The sequence below is a fragment of the Hetaerina americana genome, unplaced genomic scaffold (assembly GCF_022747635.1).
Source record: "Hetaerina americana unplaced genomic scaffold, ioHetAmer1.1.p SCAF_6, whole genome shotgun sequence".
NCBI classification, from domain to species: domain Eukaryota; kingdom Metazoa; phylum Arthropoda; class Insecta; order Odonata; family Calopterygidae; genus Hetaerina; species Hetaerina americana.
The window spans coordinates 23152249-23174176 of record NW_027287205.1 but is presented as its reverse complement, the minus strand read 5'-3'; the positions used below and the strand labels follow the sequence as shown (position 1 = coordinate 23174176).

General features: G+C 37.4%; 1 protein-coding gene across 1 annotated transcript in view; it reads left to right on the top strand.

Moving 5' to 3' along the window:
• Positions 1-21928, top strand: part of LOC139695164 (zwei Ig domain protein zig-8-like) — a 593972-nt gene that overhangs the window by 353457 nt on the left and 218587 nt on the right. Inside the window, exon 3 of the mRNA XM_071593824.1 lies at positions 7499-7611. Within this exon, the coding sequence (XP_071449925.1) occupies positions 7557-7611 (55 nt within the window). The 5' untranslated portion in view covers positions 7499-7556. The remainder of the gene's footprint in view (positions 1-7498; positions 7612-21928) is intronic.

Genomic DNA, 21928 nt, shown 5'->3' with positions numbered 1-21928 from the left:
AAGAGTGCCATCATTGAAACTTGCACGAGTACCCTTAAGGAAATTTATGAATCTACCGAACAGGGAATCTTCAAGTCGTCGATAATGCACTCCCTCAAGTGTAACCACGCTCTAGGGATTTACTTTGAAGAATTTTGATGACTTGTAGCAATATCTGAAATAAATTTATAAAATCAATACTTTTTATTCAAACCCAATAGGTAATTATAGGAAAACTATGGCTAAAAAATTAGTATTAGGATTATCCTATATACACGTATTTATATAGTATACATGATTTCACCGAGAATCACACGGAAGTGTTGAATAAAAAACTTGGACAGAAACAAACAATATAAGAACACTCGCGCGTTATTTCTAATAATTTCGACGGAATTTAGTTCTGCCTTCCTCGGAAGAAACAGTGAGTAATGCTCAAGATTACTACTGTTTATTACGAGGAAGACGGAGCTTAATTCCGTCGAAATAATTAGGAAATACTTCACGAGTGTTCTTTTAAGGTTTTCTTATATATATATATATATATATATATATATATATATATATATATATATATATATATATATATATATATATATATATATATATATTTTAACCGCGGTAGTCCAGTGGTAAAACGTTGAACTACTGACCGGAGGGTCCCGGGCAAGACACTCTGGACACCTATATACATATATATATATATATATATATATATATATATATATATATATATATATATATATATATATATATGTTTTAAAATGTATATCAAGTTAGCCTCAGCAAACAAAAACAAAAACACCGATAAACCAAAAATAAAAGGAAAAGAAACTCACACCTTTTCGAATTTTCGGTAATCAAGCCACCTTTCTCAAAGAAGAAAAATGTATAACGTATATCAAATAGTACTAGCGAACAAAAATATAAATACAGAAACACTAAAAAAGAAAAGAAACCCACCTTTTCGAATTTTCGGTGATCAAGCCACGCATCTCAAAGAACAGAAGGAAGAAACTAAGGAGAAGGTTATAACAGTAAGAGCTGGAGACGCTGGATGGAAGGAGAAGGTGGGAAAGGTTTGCGAGGGGAAGAGTTGGGAGGGGAATTTTTAGCAGGTTGGGAATAATATCGAAGGTGCTGGGAGCAGAGGAAGGATGAAAATGTGTACAGATTAGGGTATTTAACGTCTAATATTAAAACCTGGTCCATTCCAGCAATCCAGAAGGAAGATAAATTGTTTTCAGTTTGAATGGAGGGCAAGAAAGTGGGAGGCATGCATACCTAATATGCCTTTCATTCCATTTCTCAGATTTCTTACCATTTCGTTTGGATTCAAGCTGTTGAGGATTAATTCTAAGACAATTGACTTGATAAATTTTAAAACCTACAAAATTATAGAGCGAAAAATTTCCTGAATAGTATTTAAGAGAAAGTCAAAGAGAAATAACATACATATTCTACTTGATAAAATTCTATTATTGCATCTCTGATCAATTTGATTCTACGTAAGTACACTGCAAAACATTTATGAAACCATGAATTGCATAAATATTCCTAGTCAAAATGGATTTTAAATATGATTATGCTCATGCAATTATTGAGGTTAAATGTTCTTGAAAATAGTTTGGGTGCATGATCATTTAAAAATTAAGATTTTCTATTTCATAAAATTTACATTTATTTCTCAATTGCTCGGACCTTTATCAAGGTGGATGGATATTATATTACTCCCCTCACAACTCTTTAGCTATTTGGTAATTTGGAAATCCAGCTTTTTCAATGCACGAGATGCAATAAGGAATTTCAAATTATGAAAAACATTCAGTAAAAATAAATCAATTAAAATCCCCAGTTTTTTTATTGTTGTCAAGGTTAGTAAATTTTCGATTGCTGCAACAGCTGCTCTACATTTTCAGGAAAGTTCTTTCATTGGGATATCATGAGATTCCGGGGATGATCCTCGTAATATACACGACCTCAAATATATCCCTACCATGCTTGCTTCTCCTATCACCACACTCAAAAGGAGGTATAAGAGCTCCTGTGGCGCTATTACATGAGTTTTCCCTCTTCAGACTGGCATCCTCTACTTGCTAGATACGTGAATGCGATCGTACAGAAAAAAATCTTCCCCATCCCATAAAGCATTTCTCCGGTTGCAGGTACGGAAGAAAAGTAATCTCCGAATTCAGAGTCAGGACACGGCCGTCATTGAAGTTTTCAAAAAGCAAGTGGTAAAGAAAAAAGGAGTAAGAGAAGGGCGATGGCAATGTGGGATGGTCCATCTGGAAGAGCGGAACGGAGCCGTTGCGCCGGTTTGAACAGTAGAAGGGAGTTACACCGACCGAAACACGCGAACCGCAGGGGCATTAGTTCACCTTTTCCCTGGATTCCTTCTCTTAATACGGGAGCCGGACTAACCCTTCCTCAATACCCGTCGAAATCCTCCCCGCCTGAAGACGTCCCCATCCTGCTTTGGCTTAGGGTTAGCCGATGGAGTAGTAGGGGGAAGGAGGGAGGGGTAGACGTTTTTTTAAAAGTGGGGGATGGCAGAGATGGCGAACAGGGCGAATGATGACGGCATGGACCCGAAGGATGTTCCAGGGTTCCTTATACTCTCGGATTTCCTGCAGGGATACACTTCAATGCTGCAACGGAACATGAGTGTGAGACGAGAAAAATGAGGAAAGGATGAATGGGGAGAAAGAGGAGAGAAGGAAACGGGTCGATAAGGGTAGGAGGGGAAAAGAAGGAATGGCAGAGAATGTGAGAGAGAAAAGAGGCCAAAGAAAAGTATGGAAAAGAAAGAACACATAAGAAAGAGGGAATAAAAAAGTGAAGGGGGCCCATGATGATACCCTGAGGGATACCCTCATCCTCGGCCCCAGCAGCTCCCACTAGTGACAACGTAAGTTTATTTATTCCCATAAAGGGTTAGAGTCTCACCCAATCTTATGTACATCCCCTGTCCCCACGCCACCCCCTTCCCTATATATTTACATCCTATCGACGCAGCGAGAATTCCACCTACCGCTTCCTCCTCTCACCGTCTTATTCTCCCATCCTTTGCTTCTTTCACTGCGTCTCCATGATTCCTCTCTCATCCTCATCTCCCCTGGTTATCGTTTGATTTTTATCCTTTTTTACTCTCTCTCCTCCGTCTTCTCATCTTAGCCTTTAGTTTTTTTCCTCATACTTCCGTTTTATTATTCTATTTCCCTCACCGAGATAGAGGGAGGGAGAGAAAAATCGCGAGGGGATGTTGCAGTGTGGAGGTGGGATAAGGGAAGGGTGGAATAAAGACGGAGGTAGGCATCTTCATTGAATGTTTGCTCGAGGGCTACACGTTCCGCGGCTTTGAAGGGTACTATGTGAGGAGAGAAGATGGTTGGAATACAAAAAATAAAATTTCGAAGGCATGGCTGGAGAGTGTGGAAAAGATATAAAGAGGAGGGCATGACATCATAGGTATGTGTGGGAGAAAGGATGTGGCATGAAAAGGCAGGGAATGAAACTGTGGAATGAGAAGTAAAACAATGGATCCGAATTCAGCGAACGCCTAAGTCGCCGAATCCGGTAGCTTATCAATGCGACAGAGAACCGCTCTCGTGTGTAACAACGCATTTCGTGGAAAGTAACGTAGAAAAAGAAAGATATCTCTCGCATCGCTTACATTTTCTTCCTAAGATCAGCAAAAGATGCTTAGCAACATTGATGTACAAATTTACCAATTAGAAAATAAATGTCACTACTAATAGTAAATTTTTTACCAAATTCAGGGAAATTGCAGAAACAATAATATCATGAATAAGCTTAGTTTCAAGCTGCTCCTACTGGTAATATATTATTATTCAAGAAGTAATTCTAATCTGTTGTCTTAATTTAACGTAGGGTCCATTAAATGGGGCTAACGCATGTGGTTTATTTTTTCTTTGATGTGTTCCATGTGGGTTCTTCCTGTCTTATTCTTCTGCAAATTTCTTATTTCATGTTCTCTATTCTTCAAAATGCGCCTCCAGCACCAAATTGTACGGAGCTAGATTCTCCTCTGTCTCTGTTTCATATCATTTCACACTTATCACGAATATTCTCACAAAATGCTTTTATATTTGTAGTCATTATAAGGTATAATATGTACGAGTGAATTCCGGAATATCATTTCCTTTCCTTGGGCCACGGTTCCATTAGTCAGAAAAACTCAATACTTAGGTATCTAAAGAAGGATTGCAGTTACCGCAAGGTTTATTCCTTAAAATTTGTGTATATTGAGAGTATTTATATGAAACGAACCACCAACAAAAATTCGAAAATATAAAACTGTAGTCATATTAAAAACTTGAAATCATCATATTAAAACATAAAAAGTTTACTATTCAGGAAGAGCCTCTTTCGACGGTCATCCTGTATTAGCCTTCAGATTTTGAATTTTATGATTTGATAACAACAGCGTATTTACAATTAAACATAAAATGCTCTAAGGGTTCGGGCTTGAAACATCAAATGCTGCAATAGTGATTTAAAAAAGCACAAGTTCACATCGATAATGGCAAAAATACTATGAGTTCTAAAATAACTCTAATTCATTTCAAGCTAAATGTTCGATGATAAAAAATGATACGCAATATTATCCAAACATTAGAGATAATGATGATTTGAAATATTGTATCCGAGAGGCTGAAATTTTGCAAGGAAACAAGTGCTCATAGCGTGCAATTAAGCATGGAGAAGATCCCTTTTATTCATAGAAATCCTGACGAGCAGTGAACAAACGGAAACAGGTAGAGAAAGTGGGATAACGTAACGACACACGGAACGAACCTTGTGTTTCATGGATCGATTTACGGCAGACGCTCCTACAGTTAAAAGTACAGAACCATGTCTCAGGGGCGCTTTAATTTACCGAAATGATGCTAATTATCTTTTATGGCTAAAATTTCGGATAGCTGGTGGGGAGGTTTTCTTAGCAACTCTCCTATGTGATTTTCCCCGAAAAGACAGGAAAGAAGATATACAATAATTCTTTAGGGTTGACTCCGATGGCAAAGGAGGACGTCAGAGCAGGCTGGGGAGGCAAGTAAGAGATAAGTAGAAGAAAACGATGAACACACGGTATAGAGCATGACACGGCATGATTGAAACCGAAAATAGGCACAATGGATCACAGTCGCCCCTTTGTGTCCTTTGTGAACGAACTTAAATAGGGAGAATGACATGCAGAGACAAAAGGCAACTGGTTTTGATAACAAAAGGCCGGGACTGGGAGCGTAAGAAGAGAACTTAGTACAGAGAAATTTCAAGACAATTCAAGGTCTAGGGAAAAAATATCAATTCACGCAGGCTGAGCATTCAGGAGAGAAAGCATATAAAAAGGAAGCAAATAAAAATGAAGAGGAAGGATTCTTTCTCAATAGGTACCTTTAGCGTAAAGACGTGATATAAGGTTAGCGGGTGACACTATCGACAATATATTCTGGATATTAAATACGACATATTTTTAAGTAAACATTTAAATGAGTCATATCTAATAATTAGATGCCATAACCTAAGCGACTTCGTAAAGGATGAATAATACATTCATCCTTAAGGATGATACAATTCATCATCGTATTTGATAAAAATCATAAATAGAGATGCGAGGAATGCAGAGTGTAGACCAGGTGCACGCATAAACCTAAAATATGGAAGAATTCGATAAAATAAAATTTAAAAATAAAAACAATAGGCAAGCTGTGAAATGCGCTGGAGGTAATATATCCAAAGAAGTCAATGGAATGCAGAAATATCTCAGAAGACCAACATAAAAAGTTTAATTGAAGGCGTAATACGCGGGGAAGAGCGAGTAGGTGTTTTTTTGGAATGATGAGAGTGCCTTGAAATGGAGAAGGCGTACAGGGAAATAAAACCTACATTGAATTCTTTCACCGTCCTTGAAGAGGATGTGGAGGCACAAGGTGGGCACTACATCCACCGACATTGGTTGTTACCTGTCTCGGGACCTCTTATTATTCCGCCCGCCTCTCCGAACACGTACGAGAGTATAAGAGGATATTGGAAAGAGAGTGAGAGGGAGCAGAAAGGGGAGGGCTGTATTCTCTTGGAAAATGCATTATACGCACCGAAATAAAGAGATCTCTTCAGCGAGGCCTGCTGGCGGCTGAAAATTCCGGATTCGCTCGAATATCGACGCGCCCCGAGGACTTAAACCTTTCATGCACGCCGGGAAGTGCGAAGGGCGTGGCAGGGAATGGTGTTTGAAAACAAGGACATCCTTCGGGCCAAACAGAAATTACTGATCGAAACTCAATAACCAAGCCTCTTATGCATTACGTCCCGCAAAGATAATGCCAAGTTAATCGCGGGAAATTAATTTGGTGAATCAATGAACGTATGTGAAAATTTTGTTCGATTAATAGCCATAATTTTCCCAAGATATCTCATTTTGACCCTTAAAAGACGAAAAAGACATCCATATTTGATTAATTTTAATTTGATTGCCCAAAAATTAGGCGTTCGCACCTGCCAATTTGTTTATATTTAGGTTATCTCACTGCCGATCTTTGGTAATGAGAAATTCTATTTACAGAGTAAAATTTTTGAAAATGATATTGCTCCAAAAATTATATTTAAGAATCTTATAACTCTGACGAAAGAAAAAAAGTTAGTACACCTGGCAGATAGATATTTATGCTACATCTATATTAAAAATGTTCATAACAAATGACAATTTTGTATCCTTTTACGTTTGGAAATTAAATAAATGCGGAAGTAATGCTATACATTCCTTATTAATATTTCCTGATTCCTCGTTAATTCTTTGAATAATTTTAAAGTTTGACCAATAGTATGAAAAATAATAAATGATAATCATTCAAAGTGATATAGAACAAAAAGTTTGATCATATATTTATGCACATTCATTAACTTATTTGTTCGCCAAGAACAAATATAAATACCTTGTATCTTATCCATCTAAAATTTCAGGAAAGAATTTTAATCATAAACCAATTTTACCTAACTTTTACGTGTCAATGTAAAAAAGATAGAAAAATAATTGAAGAAAATTTAACAATTATTTTAAAGGCACTACACGTGTCTCGACACTATGATGCCTTCACCCAGTGAATGATGATGACGTTGAAATGTCGAAACGTGTCTTTTTCATAAATTAATCGGATAATTTTTAATATTTTTTTATCTTTTTGCATTGAAATTGATTTTCGCAATATTAAGGCTCCAACAGCCAACAGCTCCATTATTCTAGTAAAGTAGCAGGAAATATTAAATATTCAGTAGGAGCATAATACATATTGAGTTCAGTTAGCATTAAATCCTCTTTATTTTAACAAGTATGTTAATAATTTCATCCGAAGGCTCTTAAAGGTACACATTTCAATTGCCTAGCATTATCTCCTATAAAGATACCATAAATGTGGTGTAAATATTTTTATGCAAAATATTTTTCTTCCCGGGCAATTATAGTTTGGAACTAAAACTAACATGCCTTGTTATTCCACAGATCATGGCAAGAGCAGAAGGGGGACGAGAGATGAACCCACACATCTGATAAAGCAACAATGAAGAGGATCTGCTTATTCACAATAATGCAGATCGTCACGTGTTTGTCTACAGGTAAGTTGCGTGCACGTTCTACAACCTCGATACTAATATCAGAGCAGAGTTTTTGTAGTAGTCAATGATAACAGGTTAGCTTAAATGATATAATTACACATTTAAAGTAAAATATATCAAATACTTATCCCTACAATATCAATTTCAGCTCTCATAACATCACTAGGCAGTTGATATTCACTGTCAAAAATTAAATAAGATTAGTTTTTCCTGTGCTTAATATTTTGAAACGTTGTATTGCATGACAATGATGATGCAATATAATGCCCTTTTCTGTTCAGCTTATTGTGGATTCTTGTTCTTAAAAATAATGATAGACAAATGAAAGCAGAGGAAAACACGTAGCCTTATATGGCAGTAATGTGGCAGTGAAATATATAATGGCTGGAGTTTTTTACTGGTATATTATGTAATAGAATATTAATTATTTGGTAGTACGTATTATCTTTTATAGTTGCACATTCGTAGTATTTATATGGCAAGTCATGGGGAATAAACTGAATAACTTAGAAATAGAGCGAAAAACGTCATTGTAATATTATCTAGTGACTTAGAAAACAACTTTTTAACTAACGATATTATGTTAATTTTCGCCTTTATTGATTATTTTACGCTCTAATAAACTCAATAATGCGTACTCTGCTCTAATAAACATGATACTCTGTACTCGTTTATTTTTCTTTAACAGCAGCCTTATACTTCGAATGCTCTCTTATATCCCTATCCTACAAATTTCTATTTATCCTATAAATTATAAATTTATTTGCCAGTTTCCAACCTGTCTACTTAACATAAAAATATTAACAGATTTAATAGAAATAAGTAAGTTTAGTATAGAATACAAAACAAAGCCGAGATATAGATTTATGCAGTATATGCAGAAGCCAATTTCAGTAATGAAATTAAGGTTTTTTAATATAATTCATTTAAAAATTATAAATTTAAAATATTGAAATAAATTCTCAAAATGCTCGGGATACTCCAATTTACTTTTTGAAACGTACAAACGCCAATCATAAAAGGGAACTATCCTTAGCACTTTACCTTTTCCAAAAACGTTAGTCATTGCTAACGCTATTGCTAGCCATTGCACCTGAGCTACTACTATACGATACCTCCCTTAATGTCTACTGGTCCTGGAAAACATTGTATCATCACTTAATTCTTTTTGACAATAAGATCAATTGAATTTGATTCGTATTCAAATGAAGTATAGAGGAAATGTCTAATTGAATTTGAGCGTAGGTCTAATGAATAGCCGAAGCTGTTATCCGACGTTCTGTTGTCTTTTCATTAAATTGCTTAATTGACGCTTAAATAGTCTTTGATTTACGTGAATCCCTATCACAAACTTTAAAATTTCTTCTAGGCGAAATAAAAAATTTTTCCAGTTTACCCTCGGTCAAATAATGCAAATGGCGTTTTTAAAATAGTATTATGCAAGATCAACGGAATGTCATTTCACCAAGTAAACATATATGTTCAGAATGGCGTCTGTGTCTTGAAGAAAAATTAAGATATTGACATTTACTTAGAGTACGACACAATAATAAAAGAATGTTCATATTTTGGTGAATAAAATGTTATCAAGTAGTTTTTCAGTAAATTTCACCTGCTATAAATTTTCGTTATCAGCTTCAAGTAATTACCACTTTCTGGGATGAATTATCAGCATTAATATTCACAATGGTGCCAAAAATGCATCTAAATTGAAAAAAAAGGCTTTACACTGCATTTTTCATCTCTTTTTCTCTATTATTTCTCTATCCACCTCGAACAAGAATTGAAATAAAAAAGAAAATTCTGCAATTTAGGGCAAATATTCCATTACTCATACACTCACAGAAGCCAAAAGTTAAGATAATGGCAAACACACTACCTTATCTTTTAGAACTCTTGCTGAATACACGGGAAGCTAGAAGGGAATTATGGTCCATAAGGCACAGAGGGAGAGAGTAATAATTCACCAGGTTGCCATTCCCTCTCATGAACTAGTTCTTTTAGGCCAGCGCTTTATGTAGCTTCGATTTCGCATGCAGTGGGAGGCGTGCCAAATTGGGCAAACGGCCTAGCAACTGGAAACCGATGAGGGGGTATACCTCTATGCACTGCTGTGGAGGTCCGCTGCCAACAGGGTCGCCCCCTCAGCCAGAGGCTATCGAAAACTCTTGGAGAGGACATGGTGCGTCTCCTGGCCCTCGTTTCCTGTTTTTTTTTCTCTCTCCAAGGGCCAATGATCTTGGGGGCTGGGTTTCCAAAAAGATTTAATTAACGTCGTAGGGTACTAGCTGGAAACGACTACATCTTTTTAAATTTGATCAGATTGATAAATTCCGCCTATGAAGGTACAGGTGCTCAATTAACCGCCCTTAAAAATTGCATGCGATTTTTTTTTTATTATTTTTCTTTTCTAAATTATGGGTGGTGTCCTAGCACCCCCCGCCACACGCCCTTGCGGCGGCTTGCGGGGTATTGAGTAGATGTAGATGTAGAAAAATATAAACACAATCTACGAAGGTATACTCAATCTTGGTGACTATGATACCGTATGTTCGCTCTTTCTTGAGTGATAGATCATTTGATTAGAGCTCTTAATTTTCATACCATACCAAAAAACAATGTGCCAAACTTGTCAAAGAGTTTGAGCATGGATGACACATTTGCTCTAGGTGGTTGGATACTGTAGCCCAACTACAGCTATGGGTAGAATAAAGATATTTACCAAAGTACTGAGAACGATTTATATTTCTCTATATCGGGATTGCACAGATGCACACGTAAAAATATACGATAACCAAGTTATTTTTCATTAATTTGAATTATATATTTTTAAATAAATACTTAAGGAAATAATATAGTTTTTATAAGCAATCCCAGCAATGGAATTCTAAAATTCTCCTAAACGCAAATCAATATCGGAATAATCGTTCAAACATGAACTTTAGGATCGGGAAGGATCACTAGTGGGTCAAGGGTCAAGCTTTTCAAAGATGGCCGAGAGAGTGTGGAGGACGAACCTCACGCTGGACGAAAGTCAACTTCAAGAACCGACGGAAACGTGCCACGTGTGCGTGAAGTGCTAGATTTAGACCGTCAGTTGAGTGTGCGCATGTTTGCAGATCGTATTGGCATTTATAAGAGAACAGTGCACACCATTACCACCAAAAATATGATCTGTTCTGCAAAAGATCTGTTCTACACTCCCACTCACCCAGACCACCAGTACACCTAGCCACACCTACACCAAGGTACATCTACATCTACATAATACCCCGCAAGCCGCCGCAAGGGCGTGTGGCGGGGGGTGTTAGGTCACCAACCGTAAAAACGAAAAATACCACATGCAAAAAACAACACGGAAAATTACACCCCAGCAGCGCACACACTCATGCAAAACTCCCTCCAACCAATACTCATGCAAACACATACACCGCAAAACAACAAAAAACTGCACCCCAGGATACAGCACGAAAGCCATCCTAAAACACGCAAGCCAGGACACAACAAGCAAGAATGTGAAACATCACTACCACATGAAAATGCACCACAAAACACTCAACCCCCCAAAGAGACAGTAAAAGGAAGGGAATTCGACCCAACGTTGCAGGTAGCAGGAATTTCCCCCCGCCGGGAGGGAAGAGGGACTGAAAGGGAAACTTAAAAACAGATTAACAGAACACGAATGATGTCATGCGGAAAGAATGGGTTATTATAACAAAACACATAAGGTTAGTGGAGGAGCATGCATTTAAGTAGAACTAATTATTTTTTAGACACTGAGGGTGGCAAGTGGAATTTTTACTATCTATAATCCTACAGTTGCTATCTCGTATTGTCCGTGGGAAGAACTATATGTAACTAATATGTAAAAAGAACTAAGGTATGCGACTAATTGACGAAAAATGGCATTGCGATGATTCCTCAACCCCCTTTCAATCCCAATTTGGCACCAGAAGACTATTTCCTATTCCAAAAAGTGAATTCCTCCCTCAAAGGGCACTAACCTGAGACCCTTAGTGCCGTCAAAGAAAATTGCACGCTTAGCCTTAAGGACGTACAAAATTCGCGTACCTACCTATTAGCCTATGAGTAATGGGAAAGCCGTTGATAAAATGTGTTGACGCCCAATGGATGAAATTAGAAGAATACGGTATAGATGTTTGGAAGCAATATATGAAATATATCAATATTTCGAAAAATTGCCCCAATTTAATTTTCACAAACGTACTGATAGCCTTTGCACCTCATCGGACATATATTAGCATACTAATTTACTGGATGTTTTCAATGTTTATCTAAAAAATAATAACGTAATCATATTTTGGCTTTTCTGAATTTTAGCTAAAAAATGTGGGTATAATCAGAAGAGAGTTTCTCATGGAGTTACTTCATCATCGTAAGTCTTTCAATCCTAGAATTGATTTACTGCAGCCCTCCAATCTACCCTATTCAATGTCAGTTCCCGCAATGCCTGATACCTTATCTGCTTTACGTCCCTCTTAATTTGTCTTATGTACATGTTCCATAAATCAATTCACTTTCAGAAACAAAAGTTACTAGCTATACATAAATCATGTATAGCTAGTAACTATTATATCGTATTATGAAAAAAAAGAAACTTTACATTTCGCGCCACATTATTAGCAAAGAAAAAACGAATGGCAATCCAAAAAACGTCAGGAGTAAGGTATAACCCTCAAATCACATGATGAATTGGTCACTTCGATAAATCCAAATACATCATTTACTTCTGGAGTTCAGTTTTCCTGTTTGTCTCCATATTTTTTTTCTTTAGGTAATCAAGCTGCATAAGACGGTATATCAAAGGAGTAAAATACTTTTTTGGTTAGAACCCTGTAAAAATTATTATTTTTAATGGTGTTCTAATATTTATGGTAGGTTTAAATGGGCAAATACTATTTTTTTCCTACACTTTCATCGCTTTCCCATTATTCTATTGTCTACAATCCATCGACAATACGAGAGTGGTTCAATAAGTACCCGTGTTTGACGTTCCTTAGGACGTTCCTTAGGGAAGTTTATGCTATCATCATGTGCTGCCATCTATCAAACGACGGTTAAACAAATTTTATACTGATTTAAAGGTTAGTTTGGATTTGGCACCCATTCGAGTAAGACGTGTTTCGTTTTACGCTAAGATGGAAAAAGAGCAGTATCGTTCGGTAATTCGCTTTTTGTTTTTGGATGGGAAGAAATGCGAGGAGATAAAAGCAAAGTTGGGTGCTGTTTATGGGGACACTTCGCCATCTATGACCACAGTTAAGTATTGGTATAACGAATTTAAACGTGGGTGAACAATTGTTTGTGATGAAGAGCGACCAGGACGCCCGGCAGACGTGGTTAGCGAGGAAATCATTCAAAAAGTCCACGCCATGATTCTCGCTGATCGACGAACGAAAGTGCGCGAAGTAGCAGGGGCCGTAGGTGTGTTGACCGGAACGGCAATTAACATTTTACATGATAAGTTGCCGATGAAAAAATTGTCGGCCCGATGGGTGCCGCGATTACTCACGGTGGACAAGAAGCTTATTCGGCTGTCAACTGTCTTGTCGCCGCCAAACTGCATGAACTACGCTATGAATTGCTGCCACACCCCCCTTATTCACCCGATCTGGCTCCCTGCGACTGTTTATTACTCCCTTACATGAAGAAATGGCTCGCGGGAAAAAAATTTCGCTCAAACGAGGAAGTTATCGCCGAGACTGAGGCGTATTTTGGAGAGTTCGACAAATCCTATTTTTTGGAGGGGTTAAGAAATGGCCGGAACGTTGGGAGAAGTGTATCTTTCTAAAAGAGGACTATGTTGATAAATAAAGAAATGTCTATAAATGCTTTTAATGAACATTCGTTCGGATAGTTTAAGGATACGTTTTGAGGTTCTAATAGCTTAAAAGAGACAATTAGTTCCTGCTTAGATTGGAAGAAGATGGCCCAGAGAAACATGATTTTTTCATGTATTTGCCAAAACTACGCCTCAAAGGTAAGGTAACAGTAAAAAATTAATTGAAAATATCAGCAACGCATTAAACTTTTGTATATGTGAAGTACAAAAAATATAGTTATTATTGCGCCAATTTGTAAAATAATACAATTGCTCCAATATTTTGAAAATAAAATACCTTAAATTAAATATCATATTTTTTGTCTGATAGAAACAGTAAAGGCCATGATCACTACTTCTAATTTAGTTTGCGGCAATTTTCTCAACCAATTTAGAGGCCATTATAGCCTCATGCTCCGTTCTCCACCTCATCAATGACAGACTACGCACCTTAAGAGCCCTTAAATGAACTTGCAATTTCAAATTTAGTGCAACTCCAAATTTATAAATATAGTTTACTCTATCCATATACCAGAAATTTTATATAAAAATTCATAAATATATGCAACTATTTTCGCAAAAGCCCAGACGAAAATCTGGCATGCATATTTTTTTAATTCATTAGTTAAATTATAAATATCTGATCAGAAGGTAAAGGCAAAATACCAAGTGGAATAACAAGAGAAAGTTTGACTAAATTCATCATATATTCGGTAGGCATTTCAGTTAGATTAAAATAGTCATATTTTAGTCAATAAGCAGGGAACGGAACTAACATTTTTCATTTTATGAGTATTTCTACTGCAATATCTTCTCCATAAACAGTCAAATTTGATTCTTTAGGCCTGTCTTTTGAATTTTTAAAGGCTAATTTTTTGGGAGAGAGACAAGGGCCATTTATGGAACTGTATGCGGTCCACTTGTAATCAGGAATTAGATTCAAATTATATTTTGTTGAAAATGTTCAATTTTATAGAATTGGCATCATACATTACAGTTCTTCCACTTCTCTTGCTTGGGCTCAAATGTATCCAAAGAGTGAAATTACTCTTCGTAGCAGTAGTTTTCAGTGACTCCTCCCTCACTTCACGCATTACGTCGGTTGTCCTCATGGTTTGGTTGTTTCTATTTTTACTCTTTTGCAGAACATTCCCATTTCAATAACTTTCACCGTCCTCGTCTTTGCCGCCGCGGAGTTGGGTTATAATTTATGAAAACATGTCATATAAATGACGAATAAATAAATACATAAAAGTAAAAAAAAATAAAATTCAAGATTACATTTTATTTTTATTTCCTACATGATCTCTGGTTAAGTCACAAGAGATGGGAGATAAATCTCGAAATGAATGTCCCTGTAAATTTGTTCGTGTATTTTCACTACCTAAATTTGGTCCTTAAGAAAAGTTGGGAGGGTAATATGAGGCTATCTAAGTTTGTCATCTTCACAACTAGTTACTGATTCAACTGGTAATCTATGAAGAAGCTGTAAAGCAATTTTATTTAGAGTTTCTTAGAGTCACTATACTCAGAAGAAAGTGATGCTAGGAACTTCTTCAACTATTATCTATGCTGAGATAAAATATTATAAGGGTAATGTTAATTTCGTGCATACAAAAATTTTAAATGCATGCTTACGTTCCCTCCTTTGTCCAGTATTTATTTTGGAAGAAGGGACCATTTGGTCTCAATTTCGCCCAAATAAAGACCACTATCTATCTATCTATCTATTTTGACATCAGGATTTCTTGATCTGTGAGAACCACAGATTCCAGCAAATCACGTTTTGTGTGTTCTGTGAGGATGACCTTCTAGGGAGTTAACCACCAACGTTAACACTAGTCATATTCAAGGAGGAACTTGAAACCGTGCCATTTGGATTAGTAGGCAGCCGCTTTCTCGGCTGCGCCTCCAATTACCTATGCGTTTGACTTCGAGCGCTGCGTTGAACGGTTGCGATTACGCTGTGTGGCACTAGGTGATTAAAACATCGTTTTTATGTGTTTAACAAATGCCGATTGATACATTAGCTGCAACCCTAAATATATGAAGCCAACAAATGTAATCAGTATAATGTTTCAAAAGCTTTAACTTTAGTATATCACATCGGAGAATAACAATATATTTTTATGGGAATCGATAAAAAAACGAACTGATAATTTTGGAGGAATGAATTAATTATATGCTTAGCGTTTACCTCTCGGATTTTCATTCATTTTAATAAGCTTCATACTCAATCGCATGAAAAATTACCCAAAATGGGTCATAACTATACTTAGTATTGTACTTAAGCTTTAAATATCGGAAATAAGTGGGATCGAGATGGTGCGGGGGCTAACGTACTGGCTTCCCACCCTGAGGGCGCGGGTTCAAATCCCGGCGGTGTTGAATATTTTTCAGAGGTATCTCGATCCCTACTTGAGGTGCTTTGTGGAGGGCACTTTGAGTGAGTACGCCGTCCGTCGGATGGGACGTTAAACTGCGGACCCTTTGGCGCCTTTCGTAAAGAGCAGGCTAATGCCGACGCCGGGTTTCTCTCCACCCTTCATCCTTTCCTGTCCATCCCCTATGGCGCAAATGACCTTAGCTGTCGGTCGCCTCCCCTTAAAACTACTACTACTACTCGGAAATAAGTATGACTTTTCCTAATAAGAGAATAATCCATTTTCATCAACCCCGATGGACATAATTTTGTTAAAATATCTACGTATAAAATCCAAAGGCCACGTCATTACGGATAAATATAGGGAATTTGAATTGGTCCGGAAGCTTCTCTATTGTGCTGGTACTGTACTTCCCACCTCGAGGGCCTGGGCTCAAATTCTAGCAACGACAGGATTATTGGCATCCTAATCTCTAATGGAGCGTTTCCGGAGAGTATTTTTAAATGAGTACACTGTCCGTTGGAGGGGGTATAAAACTGTGAACCCCTTGGCACCTATCGTTAAGAGTAAGTTAATACCCACACCAGGTTTCTGTCCTTCATTCCTCCACCATTACCTGCATATCCTAGCCCTAACAAATTATCCACCTTTCCCAAAAGGCACAAATGACCTCAATTTTTGGTCACCTCCCCTATCAACTACTAAAATTATAGATAAGTTGTATTTAGATATATTTAATTATATCGCAAAGATATATTTAAAGTAAGTAAAAATAGTAGATTTAGTTTGAAAAATCCATTACTTTTGGCAATTTGGCGTTGCCTTCAGTTTAAATAATTATTTTGGAACAACTATTTAAATTTTGAGCTAAAATTAACATTTTCAGGCTGATTATGAGAATAAGTGAGGGAAAAATAAAATGACTTCATAAATGAAGTTGAACGGTTGGGGTACTGGCATTTGTGAGCGGTGTACTGGTGCCTATAAAATACTTCCAAACATTACCTCGATGAGAATCATTGTCACATAGTATTCATATGAATGAAAAGAAAATCGAGTGTTGTAGGTTTCCAACTATTACACAAGTTCAAGATACAATATGACTTATAAAAACCCATACGTCACGCAAGTTTTGCAATTATCTTTATCTCGCGTAAACAAGGATTCCTTAGATATGCTCCATTTTATATCACTGCATTCAAACTTTATAACCTTGATTTCATAAAGGAGGAAATGCAATAGCATTTCTATATCGAAAACAGTATGCCAATAAATCTAAAGAAAATAAACGCAAATGGTAATTACTTAAGAGTGCCGAAGAAATTAACTAATGAGAAAAAGGGAAAAGTACTAACACCTACGTCCATGTCACGAATAATTTTGTACGAAGTGCGTGTGACTTTTGCCTGAACAGGTCAGAGACTATATCTACCCGTTTGAACTCCATCCCGACCTGATTTCTCCGGGCCTACTTCCAATTTACAACCTTCTTCCAGCGAGCTCGCAGACGCTAAACTCCCCGCACTGCTCCCATCATGTCATTCATGGCCCTCGGTGGCCACTCCGTGGTCCAGTCACTCCCGCTCACTCCCGCTCACTCTCGACTAACTGTAAGAATGTTATTTCCCGGCCATCGATTGGTAGGGATCTTAAACCACGACTTCCGTGTGATTTCCTAGGCATTCTCGGATTGTTCGAGCGGAGGGACCGTCTTTGCGAAAAATAGAGCGAAACTTGCTCAACTAAACAGCCAGGATGTGCGTCTGCGCATAACATCATCCTCTGTCCTAACGAGATCGCAAAGGTAAAGTGATACGTAGTATAATCATTAGAAAAATTCTGCGGGAAGAAGTTAATTAAAATATATCCTCCAATAAAAATAAATTTCTATAAATAGGTAAGGGGCCTATGTAAATCAAAGGTCAATCAACTTCTGAATGAATAGTGAAATGAAATGAAATGATCATGAAATTCAGCACAAGGTATTTCTCCCGTCAGATATGAAGCCATATGATAAATTATGTCGGGTAGTTAAATTAATTTAACAGATTAACTAATTACGATGGTACAGTCCTGACTATACAAAATCAGATGCTGAAAATGAAAAATGGAATATTAAGCGCAACCATGATAGGGAGATTATTCCATCATTGGTGAGTACCCATCCTTCTTTGCATCGTGTATACTTGGCCCATCGATTTCAATGAGATATTTCAGTCATGTCTTTTATAATAATTAAAGCCTTATCAAATGCAGAGCACTTTCGTCTTATCGCTACATGATGTCGTGAACATTTAAATTAGACATTTAATTCTCAGAAATGCTTACTATGCTCCTCTCTTTCTCCACAAATTACTGGATTTCGTCACTATATGCCACATTCGAGAGTCCACCTTATTCTTGAAGCTGCAGGCTTAATAATTTACTTTTCCATGACATTTTACGTATCTTCAATTCATCGATTCCATTCCATAAACACACATTCATTGCTATTTCACTAAAGGCTTAATTCCGCGGATAATTTTGACATATCAAGGAATGATAATGAATGAAATGGTGGGGGTGGTGCTTTTCCATTGAATCTCATTCTTGTTTACCAGCATATTTTAGTGGACTGCAAAACAAATAAATTTCGATTTAGTATGTTATTATTAAATTATTTCGGGAATTTATAATATGGTGAATAATAGGGTCCACTCATTTACCAAAAACATTAGTGGACTTGTAATTTTTCTCTTGATAAGCTTGAGTTTCGAAAATGGGTTAGATTCTTTCACGTGTGTGAAACAATTACACGGCCAATCCTATTTCTTTTAATTTGATTTTTCGAAGGATAAGAGCTTTCACTAAGATCATGTACTTTTGAAATAAATATTTCATGTGGAATTTACACCCTTAACTAAATGAACTTGCAGTAGAGCACATTCCAGCGTATAAATTTCCTTTTTTCTTAAATCTCTCGTAATAAGTGTATAACGCTGCATTTCTTCATGAACCCTACTTAAATCGCACGCTCATCTCATGATGCAGAGCGGTTTTGATTTGAAGTAGGCAAGATGCGGGAGGACAGACCTTAATGTCTGGAAGGTTTTTCACGCTTCTAGAAAAACCCATGCAAATGACAATATATGAAACTTAAACAGTTTTTTTCTGAATGAACATTTCGTAAGAATAGAAATACTCCTAATTGAATAGAGAGTGACGATTGTGATACCAAAAGAAGAAATCCATGGAAGGAATGTTCCATCCTGATGACCCCTTTCTTAGTCGGATGCGATCCTTTGTCGCCCCTTTCCCCACACTTTGAGGTACTGATTTTAGCTGATTAACTTTTGCGGAGAAACTCGCACAAAATCACATTCTCCGATCGCCCCACTTCACTTAATGGCGTTCAACGAAGTGTAAAGAAGACGTTCACCAAAGCCGACTGAAAATCAAACGCTTCATGCTCCCACCGCACTCCAATCCTCAAAGCCCATCTCAACGAAAAGCAGCCACCCATTCCCACGCACAACGGCCCCCTCAGTCCTTCACCTGGCGTATTACACATGGGCGAATAATTACATTTCTGCATAGAACGGTTGATTTTCCGCAGCCGGAATTCCACCGCTGCCGAGTCATATTATCTCTCGACCGCCTTTACACCCGGCGGTAAGTAATCGTCACGGAAATTTCCTGTGTGTGCCATACGGACAGCCGAATGGGCCCCGCTCTTGGGAGCGGAGTGGGGACGGGTAGAGCGGGAAGCGAACGCGGAGTAAAACGGAGTCGTGAGGGAGTTTTCCGTGCAGGAAGTTAGAGAGGCCTTCCCCGCTTTGCGAAAATGATTCTTCTCCGTCCTCCTTCCGACTCAGGCTGGCTGGCTTAATATTTAATATCGCGCGACGGAACGGGAGCGACGGCCTCGCTCCCGGCTTTCCTTTCAGGAGTCACTCTCTGCCCGCCCTGAACACCACAGCGTACCCTACCGAGACCTCTCCGCCCCCGCCTCACCTTTCCCCTGCACACTACTCCTCACAGCTACCCCTTTTTACCCTCCCCCTCACTATCTCAATCCAATGACCTTTCCATTCCTTCCCGCTCCTTCTAATCCGCTCGGCAAACTTGTCCTTCTGCTGCTCACTGAAGGTCTGCAGAGCGGAGCTGACTGGAGGGGGAAAGTTAGAAGGGTTTCAGAGTCGGAGTGGGAGAGCGGTTAAGGGGAAAGGATTCGGTAGTAGATGGAGTAACGTTGTGGAAGGGACGTGGAGGCCATGGAGAGAGGAGATGAGGAGGGGGAAAAATTTGGAGAGAGCAAGAAAGGCGGACTGGAAGGGCGCCACTGCACCGCTATCAATCACACTTCTGTTCCCGGTTTCCGGGTTGCCCCGGATTCCTATGGAGGCGGAACCACCTTCCTCTTCCTTTTCGAAGCAGTGCGGCGGGACGCAGCATGGGACTAGGTTTCTTAAGATGGAGAGAAGCTTGAACCCCGCAAACATCCCTTGAATTTATTTTTACCATTTCTATTCACTCCGTTTAAATTCTATTCCGGTGTTTTCTGAGGATAAAATCTCATGAATTGGAATCCTGAGATTTGTATCTACGTCTCCTCAACCCCTTTTATCCTTAAACGATATGAGCGACGTTTTACTTACTTCTCTGTAGTTATTGCAAATTTAGTAAGGTCATATGTAGAGTAAGATAAAATGCAAAATATTCTCATTCGATACTAACGCGTGCTATTCTGCAAGAATGAAGTTTTGATTATATAATTACCGATAAAATGAATGATTAGAATATCTACGATAGGGTAATATAAGTAATATTTAGCTCATATTAATCAATATCGTAAATCATTATCTACCAAAAATTCATTGCATTAAATACTTCTCCAAACTACGTGAAAATCAACAGAAATACGTACTAAGAACATGTCATAAACGGAACATTTAATACTCACACAAGCTGCGTTTCTTCATATATTAAATCAATACTTATCCGGAAAAGGCACATTTAGTGAACATAAATACACATTCAGTACAACTCGGACATTAGTATAAATTTGCAATAATTCTGTCAAGGAATATTAATGGTAGTCCAACCAGCGACACAAGTATTTTCTGAAAAAATATTTTTTTTATTTTTCCTGGTGAATTTAATTCTTTTAGTATTCCAGAAATGGAATATAAAATTGAAGCAAGCTGTACTACATTGTCAAAGCAATAGAAAAATATATAATACACGAAGGCCTTAAGTTAGAGATATCAACTGTTTTGAACGAAATGTTTTTTCTTTGAATATTGCTAAAAAAACTGGGTTTCTCTTTTCATTGTTGTAAAAGGGCGTTATTTTCACATGACGACTTCACAGTAAGTATAATAGCGTAAGAAAATTCGGATTTGATTACAAATCTGAGAGTTGTGTATCTAAGTGATTTCTTAAAATTATTTCATAAAATTTATTAACCCCTCGCTGAACTTTTCATCTGTCTTCGTGATGTTAGCAGAAAATTCAACTGAGAGATAATTCCGGGGGAATTCGAGGGCATTCACTCCGGATTGAAGTCAATTTGGTTTCATTGGGAAGTGGATCGTACAGCTCAGAAGCGTCTCCTCCTTCATTGTCCCAGTCAGACACTTAGGAATATTAAAACGCACCTTAACTTAATTTAGTACTTGAGATTTGTAGTTAGATAAAAAGATCTCGATCTTTTACAGGCATTTAATGAATCGGAAGCATTGTACCCTCTCGTAAAATGGAACGGATTTTTTAAAATTTCCCTCTTGAACATCTGAATTTATGGAAATTTTCTTCGAATTTGAGATAAATGATCTTCCCTGGGCGTAGGCAGGAAATAATTTCAATTACACGAAAATTAACTTAAGTTGTTCAAGTGAAAACCTTTTTCATGCGAAAGTGAAAATGTGCGTAATATTTTACGACGCTACATTCATCTTTTGAATAAGAAAGTCAATATTAAAGTTTATTAGCGAACAGTGCTGCAGGTGAAATTGTATTTAGATATCATAAAAAACCCTATAATTCTGAATGTCTGTAACATTTCATCGTTTATATTTTGAATTCAAGGTATATTAAAGGAGTATTCAAT